This window comes from Panthera uncia (genome assembly GCF_023721935.1).
Source record: "Panthera uncia isolate 11264 chromosome A3 unlocalized genomic scaffold, Puncia_PCG_1.0 HiC_scaffold_11, whole genome shotgun sequence".
NCBI lineage: Eukaryota > Metazoa > Chordata > Mammalia > Carnivora > Felidae > Panthera > Panthera uncia.
In genome coordinates this window covers 15,332,809-15,359,778 of record NW_026057578.1, presented here as the reverse complement: position 1 = coordinate 15,359,778, position 26,970 = coordinate 15,332,809, and the positions used below count along the sequence as shown (strand labels likewise).

At 44.7% G+C, this 26,970-nt stretch overlaps 1 protein-coding gene across 5 annotated transcripts in view; it reads left to right on the top strand.

Moving 5' to 3' along the window:
- STK4 (serine/threonine kinase 4) overlaps positions 1–22,963 on the top strand; it is a 91,647-nt gene extending 68,684 nt beyond the window's left edge. For all 5 annotated transcript variants that reach the window (XM_049650709.1, XM_049650712.1, XM_049650711.1 and 2 more), the window contains one exon: positions 18,804–22,963. In XM_049650709.1, coding sequence (XP_049506666.1) covers positions 18,804–18,962 — 159 coding nt within the window. In that variant the 3' untranslated portion in view covers positions 18,963–22,963. The remainder of the gene's footprint in view (positions 1–18,803) is intronic.
- The last annotated feature ends 4,007 nt before the right edge of the window (positions 22,964–26,970 follow it).

Genomic DNA, 26,970 nt, shown 5'->3' with positions numbered 1-26,970 from the left:
AGCCGGCCTGTTGAGCTTATTTTTTCATTGCCTGTGCCAGCCCCTGAAAACATCTGCTTTTGTGACCCCCGATTTAACTAATTCCCAAACCGTGGCCATTTAGGTGGCCTCCAGCTTTTTAATATTAAACGCTGCTTTAATAAACATCTTTGCATGATATGTATGGCTTTAGAATTAATTCCTGCAAGTAGAATGCCTGGGCCAAACTGTTTATAAGTTTGAAATTGTGATTCATGTTCTCAGATTTTCCTACTGTTTTTGGTGTCTGAATTGCCGGTTTGTGTATTTATGCAGTTATTAATGGAATTCTTATATTCCTGATTGATTTCAAAGTAAGGTTGCAGGCCTTTTAACATGTATGGTAAAGGTATTTTCCTAGTTTTTAAAAAAAATTTTCACGTTTATTTATTTATTTTGAGAGAGAGCACATGCACACAAGTGAGCGTGAGCAGGGGAGGGGCAGAGCGAAAGGGAGAGAGAATCCCAAGCAGGCTCCGGACTGTCAGTGCAGAGTCCACCTTGGGGCTCAATCTCATGAACTAGGAGATCATGACCTGAGCTGAAATTGAGTCAGATGCTTAAACAACTGAGCCACCTAGGAACCCCTCCCAGTTTTTATTTTTATTTATTTTTTCTTTTTCCAAATTTTTCTTTAAATTCCAGTTAGTTAACATACAGTGTAATATTAGTTTTAGGAGTAGAATTCAGTGATTCATCACTTACATATAACACCCAGTGCTCATCACAAGTGCCCTTCTTAATGCCCATCACCTATTTAACCCATCCCCCCACCCATCTCCCTCCAGTGACCCTCAGTGTGTTCTCTATAGGTAAGAATCTGCTTCTTGGTTTGCTTCTCTTTTTTCCCCATTATGTTTATTTGTTTTCTTTCTTAAATTCCACACATGAGTGAAATCATATGGTATTTGTCTTTCTCTGACTGACTTATTTCACTTAGCATAATACACTCTTGTTCCATCCATGTTGTTGCAAATGGCAAGATTTCATTCTTTTAATGGCTGAGTAATATTACAGTGTGTGTGTGTGTGTGTGTGTATACACACTACATCTTCTTTATCCATTCATCAGTTGATGGACATTTGGGCTTTTTCCATAATTTGGCTATTGTTGATAATGCTGCTAAAAACATTGGGGTACATGTAAATACAGATTTTCCCAGTTTTTAAAAACTTGATAGTCTCTAACTGTTCAGATATTTAAAATTTTTGATTTTGATTTAGCAGCTTTTCCTTTGTGGATTCTGGAATTTTAAGGTATATTTAGAAGTTTCTCATATCCCAAGATTATAAAAATGTTAACCCTTTGTTTTAGAACATATACTTTTTTTCTTTTTTCACTATTTATTGTTTGGAATTTGTGTTGATGTAAAGGGGAAGGTAGCAATCGACCTTCATATTTTTCTTATCAGCTAGCCAGTTTTCCTAACAACCAAAAAATTTTAATATCCCTGGTGAATTTGGAATTACCAAATCTTGATGGCTTCTGGTATCTAATAGTGTCTGTTTTTATAGATAGAAAATTTCCATTTAAAACTTTGAGTTTCAGTATTTTTATGCTGTTAAAACCTCTAGAAAGGATCTGTGAACAGAACACCAGACTGGTTTTGGCATTCACTTTAATGCCTCTGAAATAGGCTGATTCTACAGAATTGGATCCAGAATATTTCTATGTCTTGATGCCTTTTTGCCAAGCAAAATTGATTATTTCTAACCAAAAGGCCCTCAGTGCTGGACTGAAAAAAAGAGTTAGGGGGTCCTCCTGAGCTGCTTGCATGTTAGAATTTGGCATCAAGGACAATGCTTACTTTTCTTGTAAGTTTCTTTCTGTTCTCTAGCCTCCAGTGGTCAATGCCTGTTGTTACTGAGGACTTTTCTGGAGGGAAGTGCAAATTCAGATCCTGTTTGTTCAAGTCCTACCAATTGTATTTTTCAAGTACTTTTTTTTTTCCTTGGCTGTTTGATGACTAGATAGCAAAAGTCTTCCTCTGCCTAGCTTTCTCTTATATTGGGGACCTTAGCTGTGGGTTGGCTTTGTTGTGCTGGTATAATTTCCCCTACAGTGATGGGTTGCTCTAACACATAGATTCTCTTTATAGCTTTCATTAGAGGTGCTTTCAGTAGTTGAAAATATTACTTGAGTATCTTAGTATCTTGGCAGTTTCCTCTTTTGCAGTCATAGTCTCCTAAATTATTGGAACTTCTCTTAAGGTAGATTTTATTATCGATGCTTGTTTTAGGCTCAGTGTGCAGGCAGGGAGGCAGGTCCTACAGTTGTGGTTAAAGGCAGTGTACGTGGTGGTTAAAACCACCAGAAGCATTCTGGCTGCATATCCCATTGTTTGCACCTGTTGGGTCACCTGGCTAACTCTGAATTTCCTTACCTGTCAAATATAGGTAAAAGTCACAGCTGTCTCATGGGACTGGTGAGAATATCATGTGAGATAATGTGTACAAAGCACTTAGGACAGGGGCGCCTGGGTGGCTCAGTCAGTTGAGCATCTGACTCTTGATTTTGGCCCAGGTCATAATCTCATGGTTCGTGAGATCAAGCCCCACATTGGGCTCTGCACAGGCAACGTGGAGCCTGCTTGAGATTCTCTCTCTCCCTCTCCTTCTGCCCCTCTCCCCGACTCGTACTCTCCCTCTCTAAAAATAAAATAAATCTTAAAACAAAAAACAAAAAAACAAAGCACTTAGGACAGCACCTGGCCCACAGTAAGAACTCGATAAGTGTTGTTTTTCATCATCTTTTTTAGTGTTGCTTTGTTCTCCTGAGATGTTGCAATGCTGTTTTTCCCCCTTCTTTGTGTAAAAAGAATATGTGCCTATTGTAGACAGTTTAGAAATTGAAGAAAAGCTTAGGGAAGAAAATTTCTCCCATCACACCACTACCCTATTTACAGTTAACATACCTGCTTCTGGTTTCTGTACTTGCATATTGTTTTTCATGGCTGAGATCATTCTGTGTGTAATATGGCATCTTGATTCCTTTTCACTTAACACGTCTTAAACTTTTCCTCATATCATTAAAAACATTTATAAAATTATGACTTGACGATTACATAATAGTCCCTCACATTGTATTATTTTGCTTGACTTAATCATTCTCCTTTTATTTGGCATTCGGTATTTGGAACCTTTTTGGTTGCAGTTAGGTCGCCTTTAGGTCACTCTGCCCTATGAAGCCTGGGTGTCTTCCTGTCAGTGGGCAGCTCTAGGAGTTGAGGCTTCACATTTGCTTTTGTTGTTGTTTTGTCTGTCGAGTGTGAATTCAGGCAGCATTTTAAACATGAGACCCTGTGCCCTCAGACTCTTGCCTTTCTGTTCTGGAGTATCTCCATGCTTGTTTGCTTTCTCACTTTTTTTTGGTGAGTTTCTTTTCCTAATCCTGTGCTGGAAGAAAGATGAATGGAGACGATGATTAGTATTATGGTCTCCAGCTCCAGGGCCACGAGGATGCCGGGGAGCTAGCCAGGATAAACACCAGTTGCATGTTAATGGATCTTTACTGGGTAATCAGACTGAGCGGTTTCTGGTAAGAAGACTGCCCTAAATTGTTCTTGACAAGGTATACTATTTTTGTTTCAGATTTCTTATTTTTCCTGTAAAGCTGGGTTTAAAGTATGTTAAAGCTGAATTCACTTGTACTTGGGACTATAATGAGATCTTGTACTTTTTACTTTCAGAAAACCAGCCAAGAATAGCATTCTGAAAGAGAAGTATGTATCCAACATTGCCAGGGAAACCTGCTGTTTAGATACGCTTTCTGAGAAACCACACAGCAAATGAATGTCGCCTTTGTCTCCAGTCACAGCAGCCTGCTTCTGCTGGTGACTCGTGCTAGCCAATTTGAGCTTAGTTTTTAGCTCAGTTATTGAAATGGTACTGAGAGCAAGACCTTTTAAATGCTGGTGGTTTGTGACCCCAGGAGGTTGCTTAAATGGTCTCAGCCGCTGTGAACTTGCCACTGTTTTTCATTCCCTTTGTTTGGCTCTGAGACTGCTTGATCTGTGACTGCTTGGCACCTTTCTTTAAAGTTCCTTCTTCATGGTCATTGATTCTGTGCTGTTAAAATATAGGATGATTTTTTTTTAAGTTTATTTATTTTGAGAGAGAGAGAGAGAGAGCGCATGTGGGTGGGGGAGGGGAAGAGAGGGGAGAGAGAGAGAGGGAGGGAGGGAGGGAGGGAGGGAGGGAGGGAGGGAGGGAGAGAAAATCCCAAGCAGGCTCCGCATTGTCAGTGCAGAGCCCGGTATGGGGCTCGAACTCACAAGCCATGAGATCTGAGCCACCCAGTCACCTGAGCCAAAGTCAAAATTCAGATGCTTAACCCACTGAGCCACCCAGGCACCCCTAGGATGATTTTCATCCCAACCGCATGTTGAGCCAGAGTGCAGACCATGGTTTTGCGAGTTTTGGTAGCAGTAGTGAGAACAGTGATAAAGAAAGAGTTTCCATCTAGGTAGCTTAGCGTAGAAGATCAGAAATGGACCCTAAGACCTGCACATAATCTCTTGGCACCTTAGGCCCTGAGGTCGCTTCCTTGTGGCTTCACAGGAAGCACAGGTAACAAGTGGTCTATGTTTTGAAGCCATCATCTCTCAATAAGCTGTTCCAACACTGTCTCAGAGAACGACGGGCTGTCAGAACAGAACGGGTTCTTAAAGGGTACGTGTTCCAGCTCCTGCAGCATTTCCAACAAGAGGCACTTGACTGTGTCTGGTCATTTCTGAGAGGAAAGGGGGGATTCCAGAGCTGGGAAGTAGTCCAGACCATTGCTCGAAAGCTCTGCCTAAAGATGCTGTTGTTTTATTTTGCCCAAAATTTGTCCCCAGGGAACTTCTACCCATGTGTCTCTTTTGATTATTTCTCACAGAGACTGTACAGTTGGTTAGGATTATCTGGCTTTTCCATTTTACAGGTAGAGAATGCAAGAAAGTCTCTTGCTTTTAACCACTTTGTATTGTGGTCGTTTGACTTGAGTAAACCTTGCCTGTCTTCATGTTAAGCCTCTCTTAGCAAGGCAAGCAACGAAATCTTGGGTATTCTCTTTCTTTATTCAGTGTTGCTTTGATGGTATCTTTGTGCTTTATCCTCCCTAGACTTCAGATTATGAGGGGCAAAGCATCTGACCAATAGTAGATATTGAGTGATGTTTCATTAAGAGTACAGAACCAGACAGAACCAGATTCAGTTTGGGTCTCTTGCCCAGACAAATTATGCGATTCTGCAAACCTCAATTTCCCCATCCACAGAATCAGATTAATAATTATAGCTGTAGATTTAATTAAGAACAAATGAGATTTTAACACAGGAAGAGTGCTTAATGTAGTGACCAGCTAATAATGGTGAATACATATTTTTTTAAACAGTGGCTTAAATCATTGTTACGGTTATTATTACTATCGTCATCGTTACGCAACCAGGTCCTTAAATCCTGCGGTCTCAGCAAGGCAGCACCGGTGGAGCTTCGGCTGGTCCCTCTGCCCTACCTTTCTCTATGCTTCCTTGGTTTACTGGGAATAGCATTGTCAGCATTCTGAGGAAGGGGGGTGGGCACACAAACCACATCTCTGGCCTCTGGAGAGCTCCCCCTCTTTTCCAGGAGGAAGTTCTGGGAGGTAACTCTGTGGGGACCTTGTTGCCAGAACTGGAAGTTCTGGGCATTCATGTGTTTTTCCTGCTTATAGGGAAGTGCCTTTGCTCAGTAGTATCAGAGTTGTGTGTATTTGCAAGGTTGTTTCATCCTCTGTGGCTTTCATTTTGGTGTACGTTGTGAACAGTGCCTGAACAGTGCCGCTCTCCTCCTTTGTCCTTGGGGCCAGATTTCTGAGTCCATGGTCTCTATGGTTTTTTTGCCACGTAAATCTAGTCGTTTTTTCTCCCTAGAAATCTTGATTTCATCTGAGTTTTAAACATTTTTGGCATAAAGTTTTGAATGTTAAACTTTGCAGTATCTTTAAGTCCAGCTTGCTTTTCATTCCCAATATTTGTTTCTTCTTCTTTTTTAAAAATCAGACTTATCAGAGGTTTTTCTTTTCTCTTTTCTTTTCTTTTCTCTTTTCCTTTCTTTTTTTTTTCTTTTTTCTTCTCTTCTCTTCTCTTTTTCCTTTCCTTTCCTTTTCTTTTTTCTTTTCTTTTCGTCATTTGAAACAACCACCTTTTGGTTTTATTGAGCCTTGATAAAGCCATTGAATTGGCTTTAAATTCATAAATTTGTGTTCTTACCTTTATCTACTTTCTGTGGGTTTATTCTGGGTGCTTTCTTCCTTCTTTAGTTGGACAGTTAAGTTTACTAATTTTCAGTCCTCTCTCTTTTCTAATTTACGCATATCAGGCTATAAAATTCCCTTTAAGGATGACTTTAAATACCTTCCACAATTTTTAATATATAGTTTTTTGTTTGGTAAAGTCTGGCTTATTGAGATTTCATTTACATTTACATTTACATTTCATTTACATACCATAAAATTTGCTCCTTTTTAAGTGCACAGTTTGATGAGTTTTGACAAATGGATACAGTTGTATAAACACTGCCATAATGGAGATCTAGAACATTTCCATTACCCTGAAAAGTTCCGTCATGCCCTGGTTTTTGTCCCAATGGTCTCCTTTCCTACAAGGCCATGTGAGTGGAATTACACAGAATATCATCTTTTGTGTTTGGCACTTTCATTTAGCATGTTGTGAGATGCCTCCGTGTCGTTGCATGTCTATGGACTTGCTCCTTTCAATTGCTGAGTAGCTTTCTTTGTATGGGTATACCACAATTGGTGTATCTATTCACCAATAATACAGTTTTCAGTGGGAGCAAGTCAGAGTATTTTAATTCCACACGCAGGCTGTAAATACACTAGACTATTCTGGATTTGAGGTTGTCTGGGCAGTTTTCACGTTTAAATTTGTATTTGGGGTTTGGCATTTTGGAAGTATTCCCGTTAGTGGCCAAGCATGTGCTCATGTGTACTCACGTACGCCTTCCTCCCTGTAGCAGTCTGGGTCCAGTGAAGAGACAGAAGCCACACAGTGAGTTAAACTAATACAAGGAATTATTGCCTATGATAAAGGAGTTACTATAAGATCTAGGGAAACTCTTTGTGGTTCCCTGGGGCTAAGGGAGCATGCCCACGGCAGGGGGGGGGGGGACAAACTACCAGGGGTTCCAGCCTCAGTGGAGAAAGTAGAGTTTGACCCATGGCACAGCAGGGGAGTTTGCTGGTTTGGCTAGACCAGAGCTGGCGCAGAGGCTCCGGGCCCGCCATAGACTACCCTCTGCAGTACAGGTGAGGAGCAGGTGATCAGCAGCCAGCAGCATGGGTGAGCAAAGGAGAGGTGGGTGCTGGTGGGGGCAGGCGGCCTTCAGAGTCTGTTAGCCCTGGTGGGGTGCCGGTGTCTGTGTCACCGTGGCTGCCGAAAGGTCATGGCCAAGCCGAGGCTTCAAGGTCTCAGAGAAAATGGGTCCTGGACTTTTGCTGGGCCGTACTTCACCAGCTGTCCTCCCAGCCACACTGCCAGCCCCTGTGCTGGAGACTCAGGAGAGCCTCTTCCTCCCTGCACTGTTCCTCCAGCCTCTCTGCTGAGAAAGCTTAGCATCACACACGCTTTCTAGGAGAAGCGCTAAGACTGCCATTGTTCACCTCAGTGCATGAGCAGAGAGGCCAGGGGCTGGCAACTGACAGACTCTCCCTGTTCTTTTTAAGAGAAATACCATCAAGTCAGAACAGCAGTACCCATGTGCTTGTGCTGTTCACAGACACTTCCATGAGGGGACAAGGATTTATGAAAATTAGAACTTGCAAACAATACGTTTACAGACACAAATAAAGATCATATGAATCATGGTATATTACACATCATGCTATTATCACAGTTCCCCCCAACTGCCGTTCAGTATAGATTGAAAGCTTTGTGTCAGACCGCGGGTTAGAGGCAGTTTCTTTCTTCATGATGCTTGCTCATTATAGAAAACATTTAGGATACACATTTAAAAGAAAGTTTCATACCAGAAGAACCAAGTGTTGTTTTTTGAAAAGCTAAGTGGTTTTTATCTCTGAGCTTAGATGAGCTCATGCTAGAAATATGGTGATGATCCTTTCTGAACCAAAAAACTAGGACACATGGGCTTTACAAAGAGTTTTCTCTGGTTTGTGAATTTGTACACATGTGAAAAGTATTACGATGGCATAAATTAAATCACATTTGATTATCCATACCCAATTAAACACTTGTTGAAAAGAATAAAGGGCCGTCTCAAAGCACCAAGAACATATACATATTAATGCTTTGACAGGATAAGGAATTAAGCCATCTTAATTGTCCTTTTTGGACAATCCTGAGTCAGAAAAATAAAAGAAAAAATGATACAGATTCCTCTTTAGCAATTATGTGGTTTTGGCAGAATTGAAAGTCTACACACACACACACACACACACACACACACACACACACTCCCACACCCCACCCCTCTGACACTGCAGGGGGCTCAGGTCCCAAGACTCAATGGCCATTATATAAGGATTGTGACATGCTTTGCAGATAGAACTAGTCTTTTTTTCCTCAAAGGATATTGAGAGGATATTTCTTTTTGGTTATTTAGGTTGTAAATATCTGGCACTTCATTACATGGGACTACCCAGCAGTAGGGTGTACAGAGGTTTTATATACTTTCCAGAAATTAAGTACTGTTCACTTACAAGTTTTCCCACATCAGAAAGCCCAAATTGTAAAAATTCAGGCCTGCAAAGTAGCTTACTCAGAGTACTTTGGTTTGCGTTCTTGGCCAGTTTTCGGTAAACATTTTGTTCTTTGGGTGTATTTAAATTGGACCTTCTTTAGTCGAGGATCCCTTTCAAGACTGCCTCTATTAAATGAACTGAGATCAATTTGTATTTTAGCTTTCAGATTTTGCTTGGGATTCTTTGGGCTTCTTTCATTTGGCAAGATGAGAGAAAACGGCCTGGCCTTTTTGTTATCTTGGAAATTTCCAGCCTGAGAAAGTGTACAGAGGCCCAGCTCGCAGGGGTTCTCAGGTGATTAGCCAGCTCTTTTCCTGAATTATTAAGCTCCATTAAAACAGTAGCTTGGTACAGTTTGTGCTATAGGTTTTCATATCTTTTGAAAGATTAATATTCCCTCAAGAATGATGGGACGTTGGGTGTCTCCCTTCAGCGCTTGCAGATGTCAAGAGCCTCACACTCTGCTCTGTTCTTGTGCTCTGCCTTCTTTAGACATTTGCCATCACTCTAGATTATGTGTGTGCTGACTTCCTGAAAGTTTTCTGCTCACAGTTTAGCTTCCTCCAGTGTGAAATTTATAAACCAGCTTAGAGATCCTCTTAAAATAGAGTTTTTCTTAGCTGTCATAAGCAACCAAGACTAGAGTGGATTTTTATGTCCATTTTTTTCCTTGTAGCTTTATTGCAGTCATGATACCAGATGAGCTGTTCATTTTGATTTTGGCATGCAGGGGTCAGTTTGGACTGATTGGCATAATCTTATTTAACAAGCTTATACTCTTAGGTTTGTTTATTGATTATCCATTTCCAAAGCTTCTTGAGGGAACCGAATAAAAAGTCAGTACCATTTTCAAATAAATGCTTAAAGATTAAGGATATGTTTCTTTATTAAATATTTATTGAGAACTCTTTTCTGCTGGCCTGACTCTCTGAAAATAGATGTAGTTCCTTCTCTGAAATAGCTCCCACCCCAGGGAAGGAAAAGGTAGTTGGGGAGAGGGAGGAGTTAGAGCTCTGGCTAGGCTGGGAGGTGGAATGGGCTTTCCCTAAACTGAAGACAGGATTATATTCAGCAGGTGCATGGAGGTGTGAAAAAATGTGGCGCCTGAAGGAATTTGGAGTGGCTTTAATAATATTGACAAGTGAATTCCTAAGTCCTTTTGTTTACTTAACCTAATTTTATTAGTCCCCTGTATCTCGAATGCAATAAATACTTGAAGTAACAAGATTTGCATGTCATTTTTAAAAATTCTGCAATTCAGACTTTGCTCTGAGTCAAGTGAGTGCTCCTCCTCTGTTATATTGTATATATATGTATATATATACACTATTATAAATGTATAAGAAAATGGAAGGTCTCTCAGATATTCCGACCACAGGGATTCTTCCTTGTCTCAACTCCTGTAGCACGTTGCCTTGACAAGAGGTTGGCTTGGGCTTTGCGGTCAGACGTGCCAGGGCTCGTACCCTAACTCCATCACTTACACTTGCTGGCTTCAGGGCCAGGAGCAAATTCCTGTATTTCTTTATGCCTCAGTTTCCACCTCCGTAGAGTAGGATATTACTACTTATTTCATGGACTGTTCTGAGGTTACATGAAATAATGCATGTAAGGTGCTGAGCACACAGCACTCAATGAAAGGTGGCTCTGTGATGACACCTACTTAGCAGTCATGAGTCGGTAACGCCATGGATTGTAGCTCGTTTGGCTACATTTAGCTCTGCGTTTAGTGTGCAGGGATCCTGCCATATTCTTTCTGTCCCATGCACACCTTTACTCACCCTCACCTCTGTCGTCCCTACTCCTGCCCTGTCCAGGCCCCCCGTCACACGTGTGTCAGCCGGTACTCGCTACACCTTCATAATTAAAGATTTAACTCTCGATAGCAGCAATGCAGTGCCTCTTAACATCTGTTAGTCATCTGTGTTTGGGGTATGAAAGTTCCTTATGCATTCTTACTCTGGAAAGCCAGAGGCATGATGGTAGGAAAACAATCTGTGTCTGGTCAAAACATTTTTACCTTTGGCCAAAGACTGTTGTAAAACTCACAGAAGGCAAACAAAATAACAACAAAAGCAGGGGCATTGTGATTTTCAAGAGTAAGTGGTGAAAATTCACGTTGGAGTAAATTCTAAGCACGCAAAACTACTACAAAAAGTAATTTTGTTGTGTAACTTGAAGGATGATCTTTGATAAATCACAAAAAATTAACAGTATGCAAGTAATATACTTTATATAATACTGAAACCCCATTCTTTAAAGAAAACACTTTTGCTTTTCGTCTTTTGGCTTATGCCATTTATTAAATTGTATCCTTCATACACACAGCACACGCACCATGTACTGAGCTCTCTAGGTGGGAGGCTCTCTGGATGCAATCTTCAGGTTGTTCGAGGCTGGTCTTCTGACCCACATCAGAGTTTGTGCCATTATATCACTGGGCCTGCCTGGAGCCACATTTCTTTGTTTTACCCAGGTTCAAGGTCTGCATTTCATTCCAGTCTTCTTGGTGAATATTTTAAATACATGCAGCCATGTTTTCTTTGGTTAGAATTCTGACAACAGTTCCATGTATTGACTTGAAGTAATTGTAAACTCAAAGTGGGGTTGAAGTAATCATTAATAATAGTTTTGCATTAGGAAGATTTTATAAGGGGCTGATGGAAGCATACTTTGGCATGACCATAATTTGAATCAGAGGAAATTTCCCATTAACATTCTCACAAGGTTCATTTAAGCAGTAAGATGTTTCGAAATTCAGTGGCCTAGGGCTTACTTAACCCACACAAGTTGTTTTGACTGTCAGCTCCCTGCTTTTCTGCATGACTGCGTTCTCAGTCATCTGCTGAGAGATTATTGCATCATCTGAGAATCTTCCTAGAGTCACCTCCTTCCAATCTAGAATCCATTCCTTGATAGAGACAAATTTACATCAAGGAAGGATGAGTATCTTTGGTGGATTTAAGTCAATGCCCTACGTGATTTTGACAGACCTTGGTACCTTTTCTCTAGTGCATTTTTGTTAACCTTCTAGCAGCTGGTATTGAAGGTATGGATTGGCACATTGGTGGCTTCGTTCAGCTCTGTTGAGCTTCCTTGTCGTCTTGCTAAATTCCAAAGGCGTGTTCTTTCCTCATTCTTGGCCACTATAAAAACATCACCTTTGACAGGGCATCAGCCTGACTCACCTGTTCAGAAGGGGCAAGGTGTTTGAGAAATCCTGGTTGTGATATTAGATGCAGAATTATGAGTCCTTAAGTATACAGTATGTACAGAATTGAAGCTTGTCCTCAAACGCTTTGGCACCTCTCTCTTTCTCTCTCTCTCTCTCTCTCTGCTGGTTTTTTTTAGGGATGTAGCACGATACTGTACAATAGACTTCTGAGGTGAGTTTCTAGCAGCAGAGGAGCAGAACTTTGAGCCCTGTTCCTTGGACATAGACCTGACCTGTCTGTTCACCGTGGGCCTTGTTGCCAGGACAGGATGAACCTGTGCTGTACATTCGGATGTGTTTAGTTCAGCTTCACTCTGCTCATGCGAGGTGGGCCGACTGTCACCGTGATTCCTGAGTCCCCGCTTGTCTGAAACACCAGCCGGATCTTCCCGGTTGTTCTTCGGGCTGGTTGACACAGGGTAATTCAGAATTTCAGAGTTGCTAAGTCCATTTGAGGAGAAACCAGTTCCCATCAGCCTTCTATATTCGTACTGATGCCGGGAATCCGAGGCTCTCGCTGTGGTCTGGCCCAGGGGAGACAAGCCAGACTCCTGCGATTTGGGGTTTCTCACGCAGAGTTCACTAGAGACAGCTCTGTGTGTGTGCTGTGTCCTCACCCTACCGTGAGCTCATCAAGCTCAGCTCTGACAGCAGCAGCAGCTACTCTTTATATTACTTCTGTATTTTCTCCGTTTCCCGAAGAAGGGATTTAAGGTGGTAGCTCCCACTTACCCGCTTTGTTTTTGGCGTGTACCAATACTGTTATACACTTGCCCAACACCTCTGAACCTCACAACTTCCCCTGGTGGAGAAATACCGCTCTCTAAAAATGGGGAAGGTGAGGCACACATTATGTGACTCGCCCAAGGGCGTCCAGCTCCCAAGGGCAGAGCTGCCGTGGGACCCCGGTCCGTGTGACCCAAAGCCGGTGCTCCTGCCCCAAAGCCCAGCTGCTTCTCCGACACATACCGCCTTTTACGTTCCTGTTGCCCTGCAGTGTGCCTGGCCCGGTAGAGCTGCCAGGAAAGGTGGTTGGTTCAGTTTGCAGCGTGTTTAGCAAACGTGAATTGAGTCACTGCCCCTCTGCAGTGGTGCCTGGCACGTGGTAGGCCTTTGGTGGTTTTACTTGAGGAAAGGCAGCCAAGTAGACAGTATCATCCCCATTTTACAGATGAGGAGACCAGATCCCAGAGAGGTCAGGTGACTTCCCTGAAGTCACCCATCATCACTAGCAGTGGCAATTTTGAATGCGAAGGCCATCTAACGTATTTAACATCAGCCGAATTTGTAATTCTTCTGGCCTTCCATGTTGTTCACTAACAGGCCTGTTTCCAGAAACCCTTAGGGTGGTGGTTACAGTCTTTTCCGGTTCCTTGCTGTATCACTTTGGGCAAATTGCTTGCTCACTCGTACCCTCATTGACCTCATTTGTAAAAGGAGGTCAATCATAATACCTGCCTTGCAGATAGATTGATTTGTGCGGACACACGCTTAGCTCAGTGCTGGGCGCCTGGCATAAGCTCAAGAAATTAACATATCGCCTCGATGTCTAAGTGTAGAATCCAGTGGTAAGATGGCGTTGCATCTGGCTAAAACAGGGTGAGGCCAAAGTTCACACTGAAAAACTGCCTCCTTGAGGATACGGAACATTTCCGGAGACCACAGCCTCTAAGAGAAATCTCCCTGCGCGTGTGTGGTTGCCTTTACTTGCTCAGACATCCGTCGACAGACGTCACACTGGGTGAGGGAAGTCCAGCTGTTGGTCAGCTACAGTGAGCACAGCGCCAGAGCATCAGTACCGTCAGATTCGGAGCCCACCCACTGCCGTGTACTCAAGACTGATGTGTTGATTAGCATCCGAGTGGTCAGAGAATTCTAAATAACCATGGTTGTGAAGAGGCTTATTTTAGTTTCTCTTTCCTTCTGTGACCTCTCCCTGTGCTTGGTCTGCTCTCTTCAGCACAACCCACCTTCATTAATGAGCCTGGGGCTCGGGGCTCGGCATTCATTTTGTCTTGTCCCCAGGGATCATGTCTTATTCTCTTGATTACTTCATCCTTTTCCAAAGTAGTAGTTCCTTTTTGTCAGAACGAAAAATTAAAGTGGACGTGCCCATTAGAGGTGACTCAGCCAGGGCTGGAGACCTCCTCCTCGTCATTCAGTATCAAACACACCGATGGGATTCCAGGGAGCAGAGACTTCCTTCGATGCCAAAAGAATGTTGAGAGGAATACAAGTTCCGTGAAGGGCCTACCTCGTTCCTTGTTCCACACCAGGGCCTCTCCGCTCCTCGCCCAGAGCCCTGCTGCCTGTGGCGGTGCTTGGGGAGCTTCCCCCTCGACTTCAGTGGCTTCCATTATTATTTGATTGGAAACAAAGGGCAATTGATTCATTCCTGCACATGGTGTAGTGAACAAGACAGAGTCACTGTTCTCCTGGAACTTTTGTCCTAGTGAGAGACACAATAAATGAAAGAAAATAAATAAGAATGATTGATTGATTACCTCGTACCACATCGTTTTGAAGGAAGCAAACTATGGGCTGAGGCACAACAATGCATGTAGGGCAGGCGACCTTTCTAGATAAGTGCTTAGGGGAAGGCTTTCTCAGATTCTTTGAGGAGTTGACCTTGGAACGAAGGCCTAAAAGATAAGGAAGAACTGAGGACGACCCATCCAGTCAGAAGGATCAGTCACCATGTAGCCCTTGAGGCCAGAAAAAGTGCAGCTTGTCTGACGATTTGAAATACAGAGTAGCCAGTGTCCCGAACAAAAGGGAGAGTGGTAGGTGATGCAGTTCGAGGGGACTGTGGGGCCAGAGATGGACGGCCTTTGTAGCCCTGGGGATTTTATTCTAAGTGCGGCAGGAAACACAGGGGGACTCGATCAGGTTCATCTCTGTATTTTTAATGATGCTCGTTGCTGTGAGATGATGGTGGCCTGGATTGAGGGGCTGGATTTGGGTCACCCTAGCATTTTAGAGATGAGATTGAAGGATGGGTTGTGGGCAAGGGGTGGTGAGGGGAAGGAAGAATCAGGGGTGATTTCTGTGCACCTGGCAGGACGGTGGTACCACTCCTGAGATGGGGAAGACCTGGATGTAAGGAGAATAGATTTGCCCCTTTGGGAGGGGTGGGACTCTAGAGTTTTCTTTTGGTTGGCATTAAGGGGCCGATTTCCACGAGCTGATCTGGGATGGGGATATAAAACAGGACCTTCCCTGGGTGTGTGAGCCTGGAATTCAGAGGAGAATGCTGGTCTGCAGATGGACATGGGGAGTCACAGTCTAGAGAGCCTATGTAAGTGCGAGGGGACAGATGAGGTGTGCTACAGGGTGGGACTTCCTGCAGCTGGTGAAAATGGCTCAGCCCCTGCACGGTCCGGGGAGGGGGGTGGCGGGCCGCGGTGTGCTCCGTCACAACTCTGGCTATAGCAAAACCTGAGAATCACAGTTACCCTTCTGCAAGATATCCGTTTGAAATTTATTTATGCCACCAAGGACCAGGAAGGTGAGATGCTACATTGGCGCCATGAAACCATTCTCTGAGCTTGTTTTCAGAAAAATCCATATCTGGAGTGTGACCGAGGCATTAGCGGTGACTGGCTGGCAGTGTTCTAATGGGTCAGGTGTAACTTAAGCCCAAACAAAGCCTTAGGGCAAGTAAATTAGCCCAAAGGTGGTGGAGATAAAGCAGGGGTTCATGTTGTGGCCTTTAGATTAGATCAAGGGCAGAAGGGCTGTGCAGAAACTGGAAACCTAGAAGCCTTGACCCGAGACAGGCAGCAATTACTTTGTGAGAATTTTGCTGTCAGGAAAACGGGAAGGAGGATGTAGCACCAGGCTCATCACACTTGAGGAATTACAAGGAACAAATGAGAAGCTTCTTTAGCATGCAGAGTCCTTACCTGGGCGGGGTGGGGGGGGAGTGATCGAGTAGCTCACGACTTGTAACCTTTAATGGGTGATTCCAATGCACAGGATCCATGGATCATAGATGAGAAATACTGAGTCCAACAAGATCTTGAGGTCATCTCAGCAGCCCTCTGTTACAGGTGGGGAAACGGAGGCCTGGGGAGGAGAAGGGGTTTGCCCGAAGCTGCCGAACAAACCAGAAAGCCAGTGCTGCTCCACTGACTTTGATTTCTTCATCTCGCAGTTGACGCTTCATCCTGATGGATGATGAAGAGCAAGCCTCCCGATCCCCAGCTCCCCTTCCTTCGCTGTGTTTTTTCTTTTCTTTCCCCATCACCCTCTAATGTAAGAGTCATTTTCTGAGTCATTTAATTCTCAGTTGCCTGTCTCACCTCATTCAAATGTGAGCTTCACAAGGGCAGTTATTTGGGGGTTTTGTTTTGGGTTTTTTTGTTTTGTTTTGTTTTTTTTTTCACAGAAGTATCCTGTGTGCCTACCTAGCCCATGGTAGGTGTTCAGTGAATATACGATGGCTCAATAAAACCATATTTTGTTAAACTATAAATAAGGTAACAGATGGTACGCGAAAATGCCAACCTTTAGGCATTGTTAGCCCAAAATAGAGTAGAATATTTTCTTTTTTACTTGTTTGACTCTGGCTTGGATCAGAGGTTATAGGAACAGCTTGTTTATGGGAGATTAATTAGAGACTTTTCAAAATATTAATAATAATGATAGTATTAATACCAGCAACAAGAGCGGTCATTAATAACTGTGGTGACCACTACAGTTTATGGCATGCTTACTGTCTGGGAAATGCATACCATGTGAAGTTCTGTGCTGAGAACGTGAACCCGTGAAGTCATCTGATCTTCATTAGAGCCCAGGGATGGCAGAACTGGCGTCTCTTCTCCGGAGGAGGACACTGAGGGGTTCAGAGGGGGAAGTTACTTGTCTAAGATTGCACAGCCTCTACAGACTGATGATCTGTGACTCTTAAGATTAACACCTCAACTGTTGGGAACATTAGGTATTAGGTCTGGGGTGGCTTCTTTTTGGAGAAGGAACTGAAAAAGCCAAAGACGAGGTGAGCATTGCTCTTGGGAGTGTCCCTGGGCCCAGAACACCACCCTCCTGCTGGTCTAAAACCACAGGCTGGGCTGGAAACGAGATGTGGTTTCTTCAGCCCAACTTTCCAGCATCCCCCACACTCGCTGTCTGCATTCCCACATCACAAAGAGCCTTTCGTCTTGAACTGTTAGGCCTTTCTTGCTTCTCAGCCCACCTCCCTGAAGCTGGCCAAGGTAAATTCCTGTGGCGACAGGTCACTAAACCATTCCCGGGGAAGCCACTGTAAGCACTTCACACTCGGTCGTACCCCACCCTGTAGAGGAAGGGCGGACAGAAAGAGGTTCCTTCACCCCCTTCCTCTACCACTTCCCTGTTGGGGCCTCAGGGAGGGGCTGAGGGACATGTTGATTCCATAAATCTCTGCTAAGACTTGAGTGAGCCTTTGAGTTCTTGAAACACGGCACCTATTAAACTGGTTGTGAGCTCACAGAATTTATCACCACCTGCTGTGGATAATGTTGGCTTTCATTCCCATCCCTGGCAGCCAGGACTGGCCTTGCTTGGAGTCAGTGACCCTCCTTACATATGGCAGTGAAACCACTTGCCCGACAGCTGCAGACACATGTTGAACATGAACACACTCCTGGGCTCTGGTAGAGGGAGGGTTGTAACACGCACGGCCATCTTTAAGCACACGGTGTACCAGGGATTGTGCTGACATCTTTACAGACATGATCTCATTTAATTCTTAAAATAAGCATGACGAGGCATGGCTGTCCCATCTCTATGGGTGAGGACGGCCTGGCGAGACAGGTGACTTGCCTGAATCTCAGCATTTGCAAGAGGCAGAGCCATGTTTGTTTTAACCATAGATTGAGTTGGTTCTCAAACCTGTGCCTTGCTCGTCTGCTCTTCTGTGATCCTTGTTAAGAGCATGAACTCTGGGGCCTTCCTGCCTGGGTTTGAATCTCGATTCTGCCACTTACTAGCCATGAGACCGGGGGCAGTTTTCTTCACCACCCTCTTTTTTGGCTTGTTCATCTGTAACATGGAGATAATGATATATGCAAGTCGTAGGCTTGTCGCAAGGATGAAATGAGTCAATGTATGTAAAGCATGGAGCATCTGGAACATAGAAAACACTATAAATGCTACCTTTTATTATTAATTTATATATCAAGTTCTGTTGTTTTTTTCTCCGGATGATGGAAACTTAATCTCAGAAGTTTCCAACTACCCCTCGCACTCCCTGCCCAAGGGTTGTATCTGCATTCTCAAGACGCCTGTGTCGGTAATCCATAGGAAGTGCTTAGAGTGGTGCCTGGTATGTAATTAGCACCCGATGATTATTAGTAAGACAAGTGCCGAGACACTGGGGGTACAGGGGATGGCATCTGATCCTCAGTGAGCATCCCTCCTCCCTGGTGCGGTATCCAGAAAGAGACACGGTCACCATCCAGACACTCATCTCATGGGTAACATGAACAAGCAGGAGACAAGAACTAGGAGGGCAAGCATTATTTTGTCTACACCAAGTGGCTGTTATTTTAATAAATGGATACGTAATTTGTTGAAAAGATAGGAGAGATGAAAGTATTATTGGTTAAGTTTCTGGTCAAAGCAAGGTAAGTCAAAGAGATTAGCACTTACAACTTGTCCAGGGATAAATTATCTCCAAAAAGCCTGGTGGCGTGCTATTTATGAATGAATTGTCCCTTTCCAGCCACTGCCCCTGCTCCAACTTGGTCTGACCACAAACCCTTCCCTTCTGGGTGACCGGAAAGGGTGGGCTTCTCGGCTCTTCTGTGCTGACGTTGGCTTTGTCGTGACTGTACGTTCCGCTTCTTCTAGCTTAAGAGTTGGACAGTGGAGGACCTTCAGAAGAGGCTCCTGGCCCTCGACCCCATGATGGAGCAAGAGATTGAAGAGATCCGGCAGAAGTACCAGTCCAAGAGGCAGCCAATCCTGGATGCCATCGAGGCTAAGAAGCGGCGGCAACAGAACTTCTGAGAAGGCCCAGCCAGGAGGGCCCCAGCCTGCGCACCAGGCCTTCGGTGAACCCCGGCTGCTCGCCACTCAGGCTTGTCAGCCAACACTTCCGCCCCGTCATTTTTCCACGGCACCTTCACCTCCGTGAACTCAGGAAGTGCACCAGTGGGAAGGGCTGCCTGCCGTCAGCGCGCCATCTTGTGTATGTATTTAAATCGATCAGTTATATTATTTCAAAGGATTCATATCAGCGCTTTTAAACTCAGAGTTTTTAACCCCAGGAACAGAGACTCCTAGATGAGTGATAGCTGGGAAAGTGTTACATGTTGTCTTGTCTTTCTTCTTCCGATAGCTTCCGATTGTTCTTTCTGGAAAACTTTTTAAAAATATATAAATATGCACATATATATAAATTATAACTGGATTCCCCACTGAGTGTGGTGGTGGCATCTCTGTACAGGTACAGTTTTAAACAGTTGGCCTCTTTTCTGTAAGATTATGGTACTGTGGGACACGAGGGCAGGGGACAACAGGAGGCTGTTGGGGTCACTCAGCTCCCAGGGGCCAACCTCACCCTTTTGCAGGGCTGCGATTAAAAATTAGGTTTGGGCCAGTTCTCTCCCCATGGTTTGAGCCTTGGGTGGGTCATCTCTGGCTTCTGGAGCCACTGACCATGTCCACAGGAAAGCCTTGAGAGTTTGTGTTTACTTTCTGAGTCCCAGGAGAAGCCTGGCACCCTCTTTGTAAACTGCCCCTTGTGGCTTCAATGCCTTTCATCCATTTCCACTCTCCCGACCGCCTAAAGTCACAGCACAGATACTGCCCAGTGCCTTAAGAGGAGACGTGACCCCGTGCAGGAACGGGCCTGCCAGGTCCTCTCAGCAAACACGGGGCTGTGTGCAGGCCACAGAAGAGAAGGTGTCTTCAGACTTCTCATTGATCATGTGAAGATCGCAGAGGGGCATGCGTTTTGCTCCGCATTCCTTACAGACATGGGTAGATGGCATTGCTTTTGGTGATCATATTCCAATATGTGACTGTTTTCTTTTTTTACTTTACTGCTGAGGGGTCTGGAAAGGATACCTGAATATTAGACTAAGATCTGTTCTCCAGGAGGCTCCATCTGGGCCCACAGAATGCCACAACTGGAAGGGACCATAGGCATCTTCTGGCCCGAATGAGGCTTGGAGAGGGGAAGTGACATGGTGACAAGATCACAAAGCAAGCTGAAGAGCTGAGACTAGACCAGAGCTCCTCACCCCTGGGCCCTGATCCAAGCAGCCCCGTCCAAGGGGAGAAACCTGTGTCAGTTTTGGTTAAGTTTCGCCAAGAGACCTACAAGGCAGACTTGGTCTTGCTTGGTCCCTTCAGAGGGCGACTGGCTCTGAGACCCCCAGGGGGAGCCTGATGGTTGAGTCTCGGCCCTTCCGGAGCCCTGCAGCGCCTGCTGGCCAGTAAGAGGCACCATGTGGGCAATTTCAGGCCTAAGATCACAGGGCTTCACAGAACAGCACTGGCCATCCCTCTGCAGCATGGGCTCAAGGCCACATGTCCTGTCATCGCACAGCAAAGAGTAGACAGTGAGGAAAGGCAAATGTCTGCTCATTTTTAATTATCACCCCCCCCTCCGCGCCCCTGCTGGGAGAGCACTGACTGGGTTGCACCTAAGGATAGTGTAATTCGACTCCATAATTGCTTTTGCTTCCCAAACCTGGGAATCAATGGAAAGGCAGGGAATGTTCCTCTTCTCTGGCCAGATTCTGTTCTTTGCAATTAAAGCAAGTTTTTAAAAATGTAAGAGGCAGTGGTTGATCTGCAGGGTTTGGCCAGTTAGGCAGTTATGTGTTAGATACAGAGAACAGAGGACGACTAGAGGATCCCGCTAGAATAATCGATGGCAGCTAATATTCATTGACCACTTAGTATACACCAGGCACTGAGCCAGGTGGGCTTTTTATATATGTGAGATCCAAACTTCAGGATAACCCCATATGTTAAGTACTTTATCTCCACTTCATAGATGAAGGAGCAAGTTCAGACAGAAAAAAAGTTCTTTCCCAGGGCAATACAGCTAGTAAGTGGCTGAATCAGGATTCATAGCATCACCATGTGAGACCAATATTTACAGGGAAAAGGAAAGTCACAAATCTTTAAAACGAAGTGACCACCTTTCTCGCACAGGATAAATAACTCTCACTGGCATTTTTAGGCTGGGAAACAGCTGAGTTAGTAGTCAAGTCTGACAGCCAAGCGAGTCTCACCAACCACAGCACGGAGCGTGCATTCCCCCACACCATCTGCTGTGCTAACGAACAGGCCTGCCTCAGCCTCTTTCTCTTTAGAAAGGACTTTGCACTTGGCCAGACAGGAGAGGAATGCCCATTTCTTCCTTCCTAAGCTAGATCCAAGTAAAAGAAGGTTTTCGTTTTTCCCCGTAAATGTTGTTGGCTCATGAATCTTGATCCGTAGTTTATTTTCTTTCAGGCATGTGTGCACCCACCATGCTGGTCCAACAAAGAACACTGCTCACCAGTCTAGCGAGACAGAACCCTTTGGCCAGAAGTCAATTTCTTTGGACCACATACATTTCCTGACAAGGTGTATTTGTTTTCTAGTGATGGAAAGCCAGAGGAGCAAGTCCCAGTCATTTTTTCCCCTTGAATACCAACTTCAGGCTAGGTCAGCTTGCTTTCATTGAGTCCCGAGCTTCAGTAATTGCCTCAGCATTTTTGACTCAAGTTTCCAGGGACTCTGCACCTCGCCTATTCTCTACCTTTAAGAAACAAGGACCCTCACCTAGTTGTAGCCTAAAAAGATTGAGATTTGAGATTTAAAAATCTCAAATTCTCCAAGAATATCTTGATTGCTTCCTCATCAGTAATTATGAAGAAATTTCTCTTTTCCTTTTTTCTTTGTCCCTTCTCCCAGTCACCAACTGGATGGATGGATGGATGAATGTTTGGCTGACTGGCTGGCTGGGGGCTGGCTGATGAGTGACTGACTAGATAGATAGATAGATAGAACCAAAATTCTGAAGCCACTGGAGAGCTATAGCCTTGACTCCTTGAGACTGTGTATTCTGATCCAGGAAACATTTCTTTAGCACCTGTCAGATGCCAGAGATTTATTATACCATTTAAAACTCAGTAGCTCTTACCAATATCAGGAATGAGAGAGGTGGCACCAGTAAGCTCCTACAGATATTAAAAGGCTAAGAACAATATCATGAACAATTTTATGCTAATAAATTCAGTAACTTAAATAAAATGGACGGATTCCTTGAAAGATACAAAACACCAGAGCTCATTCAAGAAGAAAATAGATAATCTGAATAGCCTTATATCTGTTAAAACTTAATAGCTCCGGGAGGTATAGGTATTACTGTCCTCTTTTTACAGATAAGGAAACTGAGACTTAGAGAGGTGAAGTCTTTTAAGCTCAAGGTCTTGCAGCTAAAGTATGGGAGCTAGGATTCAAATGCAGGTTTTCTGATTCTTATTCCAGTGCCCTTTCTAGCACACCACATTGCCTCTAAAGACTGCAGCTCCTTATTTCCTGGAAAATTGTTTCTTCCCAGTCCTCAGCCTCCCACCCCATCCTTTCTTATGCACTCTTTGTTTTCATCAGGATTATATTCATTGTATTTGGACTCCATGTTCTTTTTTGTGTCTGGGGAAAAAAAAAATCTCCTCTACCAGCTTGCACTCGAACCAACTTGGAAAAAGCTTAAATGCTGTTGCAGATGTACAACTTAAAAATGTGAAGTTTGTAGCTTTAACTTTTTGTAATAAAAACTAATAACACTGGCTTAAGTGCTGACTTGAAATGCTATTTTATAAAGTTTGGATGTAAATAATCAATTGAGGTCAGCAGTTTGTATATGTGTGAAACATAGCTTCCTCCCCTGCACCTTTTTTAATTTGAGGTGCTTCCTGTGTGCTTTTATGTTAGAATTGTTGTTTTTCCTACTTCCTACACATTGTCACCTTTGTTTTAAATAAACTGTCCTTTGGAACACAAGACTTTCTTCTTTTTAAAAATGAGACCCTCCCTCTGTAGCCTGGATAATGGTGTTGGGAACCTCTGCGACATTGACTGTGTCGTATGTTTATTTCAGAATCCAAAGCTGGGGGAGAAGTAGCTAAGGTAGGGAGTAAATGCCGACTGTGTCCCCAGTCTGAGCTAGTCGTCAGGGAGATAAAGATAAACCAGACATAGTTCTTGCAGACCAGATGGGGAGTCAGTCAAGTGCATATGGAAATACCACAGTGGAAAGAAGTTCACCGACCATGGACACAGGAGGAGAGAATGACAGTCAATTCTGCTGGGGTGTCCAAGGAAGCTTTTCTGGAAATCGTGCATCTTCAACTTGAAATAGGCAAGAGATGGCCAGGTCAAGAAAGGGCAAGAAGTGAGGGATCGAAGACCTCCTGGGCAGAGTGACCAGCCTATGCCGAGGGTCTGGTGTGAGAGTCTGGATGTAAGGTCACCATGACACCCTTCATCTCTGTTGTTGCATGAACTGGGCCGGGCACAGCCCAGCATTCAGAGCGGAGCTGTCCTCCTGCGGCCCGTCCTCATCCAGAAGTACGTGTCTAGCCCGCCCCGCCCCAGGTTTTCTCAGTCTCAAAGTTTGTACCAAAGCAGGGAAGGAATGGAGTTACACCAAAAAGTGAGTGCGGGTCTCTTGAGTCAAATTGCTCTACAGTGTTTAATATAATAGTTCCACAGTCTCTCTGCATAACGTCATGCTATTCTGTCAGCCCTCTGGGCGTGGGGGTGATGTGTGTCTCTTGTTGCCTAATTTACTCCCCTTATTCCCTGAAAGAGTCAGAGTGTCTGCCTTCCTGTTGCCAGGGTTTGATGACAGGTGTTCCCTGTTGCTCAGACTCAGAACCTGTGGCCAGAAGGTGGAAAGAAGAGATGAAGTAAGTTCCCGTTTACTAAGCACTTACTAGACATCAGACACACTGCCGAGCCTTTCAGGTTGTTTCATCTTTTTGCACAGACTCTGAGGTATTTAGTACTAGACGCTTTTTTTTTTTAAGTTTATTTACATTCTGAGAGAGAGAGAGAGAGAGCGCATGCGCACATGAGCAAGTGGGGGAGGGGCAGAGAGCTTGGGAGAGGAGGAGAATCCCAAGCAGGCTCCGTACTGCCAGTGCGGAGCCCAACGTGGAGCCCGAACTCATGAACTGTGAGATCGTGACCTAAGCCGAAACCAAGAGTCGGACGCTTAGCCGACTGAGCCGTCCAGGCGCCCCTAGTGCTACGCCCTTTCTATAGATAGGGGATTCTAATAGTGTGCGGTACTGACCACTAGGGAGCGTTCTGGAAATGCTTCAGAATGGTTTGTTGTGACCATGACCGCAGGATCCGGTCAGCATTTAATGGGCAGAGGCAGGGATGCTAGGTGTCCTGCAGTGCATTCTGGGCAGTCCTGCACAGCATCAAACCCCACTGGACATTTCTGTTGGTGAGAAACTTGTTTATCAGCACCTCATTCAAAACCAAACCTCACTGACCTCTAGACACAAAGTACTTTGTGCAAGGTTTCACTATTAGTTTTCCAAGAATGAACTATGTGGAATGAAGGGACACTTGCGGTTTGTTTTGTGTGGAGCTTTCCCAAGAGCTGGTCTCCATTTCAGAAAACCACATCATCCGCGGCACCGATGCCGGCAATAGTTGAGTGACTAGTGCAGTTGTAACGCAGATTCACAGCGAGTCTGTGTCACGTGTAAATAAATAAACCATCATTCAGAGGAGGATGAAGTGCCATAAGGAAAATAAAACAGTAATGCGATTCTGAGCAATATGTGTGTGCGTGTGTGTGTACGTGTGTGTGTTCGCACATGTGCATGCACGAATATGCAGAGAGAGACAGCTTTTTTTTTAATTTTTAAAAAATATTTATTTTTGAGAGAGAGGGAGATACAGAATCTGAAGCAGGCTCCAGGCTCTGAGCTGTCAGCACAGAGCCCAACGCGGGGCTTGAACTCACAAACTGCAAGACCACGACCTGAGCTGAAGTCAGATGCTCAACCAACTGAGCCACCCAGGCACCCCAGAGACACCTTTACGTAGAGTGATCCAGGCAGGTTTTCTGAAGAGATGGCTTTTGAAGTGAGACCTGAATGACAAGAAGAAGCCAGACAGGCAGAGTCCATGGATGGTGGACATTCCATGCTGAAGGAGCATCAAGAACAAAGGCCCTGAGGCCAGGACAGAAGTTTGATTTGTTGGAAGGATGGCCGCCCTGCCTGGAACGGTGAACAAAGGACAGAGTAGGTGGCAGTGACATCAGAGAGATGAGTGAAGATGAACAGGTGGGGCCTTGTGGTCCATGGGAAGGGGTGTCATTCCTGATGAGACTGAAGCATCAGAGGGAAACCACCCCACCCTGTGCAATGTAAGAGATGCTTACTCTCAGCCAGCTTCCTGCCTTACAGACAATGCAACTGAGGCCCGAGGTTTGGCCATGTCGGGTCTGGATTCCACCCCAGACTTCTTGACCCCGCTATTCATTCTGAGACCCCAACTGTGGCTTCAAGTACAAGAATGCCTCTGGTTTGTGATCTCTACACATGCAGACTACTTCCCTTCCCAGCAGCCTCTGCTCGAAGTTGCTCTACCATTCCCAAAGAAAACCAGAGCGCTGCTGGATTTCCGTTTCCTTCATATGTGTTTTTTATCTTCTTCCTAGCATTTATTGCGCCAGGCGTTTTCACATAGGTTACCTCACTTGAACTTGACATCAACACTCTGAGGTGTCGGGGTCATTATATCAAGACAAGTGAAGGAACAGGCTGAGAGAGGCAAGAAACACAACCAAGATCACACAGCTTGTTGGTAGCAGAGATTCAAGTACAAGTCCATCTGGCCTCAGGGCCCATATTCTTTCCTCCTCACCATGTGGTATCACTCGTGTTCTCCCATCCTATTCAAGTAATTCCAGTAACTCTCTAAGACTGAAGCCAACACAGGAATGCACAGCTAGGACAGCAGCAGGGGAGGTGACCTGATGACCTCTGTGGAACCTCTGGATCCACCTGAACTTACGCCACGGTGTTGGATTTCTGTCACTTGTAACTGAACGCTTCCTTACCCATGCAAGAAGACGGGAAAAGGTGGAGCAGGGAGGGCTTTGGATACCAGCCTGACAGAGGTTGGAGGTCGACCTTGAGACATGCTTCTTGGAGATCAAAGATCCGGTCCAGGGTCATGTACCTGGTAAGTGGCAGGGCCAATGTCAGAACCCAGGTCTGACTCTGGGAGCAAGGTGTGTGCAGTTCCTCCCCTTCAGCTCATGAATTTCCTGAAGGTTCTGAACCCACTCCGTTTGGACAGGTTAATCACCAGTCTACATATGACCTTGTCTTCTTTTCTAGCAGACAAGATTCTGAAAGACACTGTCCCTTTCATCTCAAAACCTCCTGCCTTATGAGGTTAGTGTCTCAACTTACTAAATTTCCCGGAGAATTCTTTCCACACTCAGGCACAGGGCCTGGCTGGCCTGGAATATGAGATCTGGCAGTCATCACGGACCATCCCAGCCAGCACCTGAAGGCCACGTCCAGAGCATGAAGACCCACACTTCAAAACCACTTCCTTCAATGGCACCCAGGGAGTTAAGTTTGCCAAAGAGAGTGAGAACAGTGAACTGTGGTGCCCAGTTGAGTACAGCCCCATATTAGGTGGCCTGAGCTTGAATCCCTGATGCACTGCTTTCTGATCATCTGACTGTGGGCCAGTTTCCTCAGCTGTCCCAAAACTGATTATTCTCTTTCATTGTTGGCTTTGCCTTATAGGGCTGTTGTGAGAAGTAGCGGATAAGGGACATGAAATCATGCTGTAAACTGTAGAGTGCCACAGGTAAGTGATGAGTGGTTATTTTTATTAGTTGACAGGTCACCTTCACTCTTGGGAGCCTCAAGAAGTACCTTAGGAGGCAACCAGATTCCCTTCCATCCCCTTTCTCCAATAGGAACACTCCTCTTGGCCTTATTTAAGCCAAAAATCTCTTCTC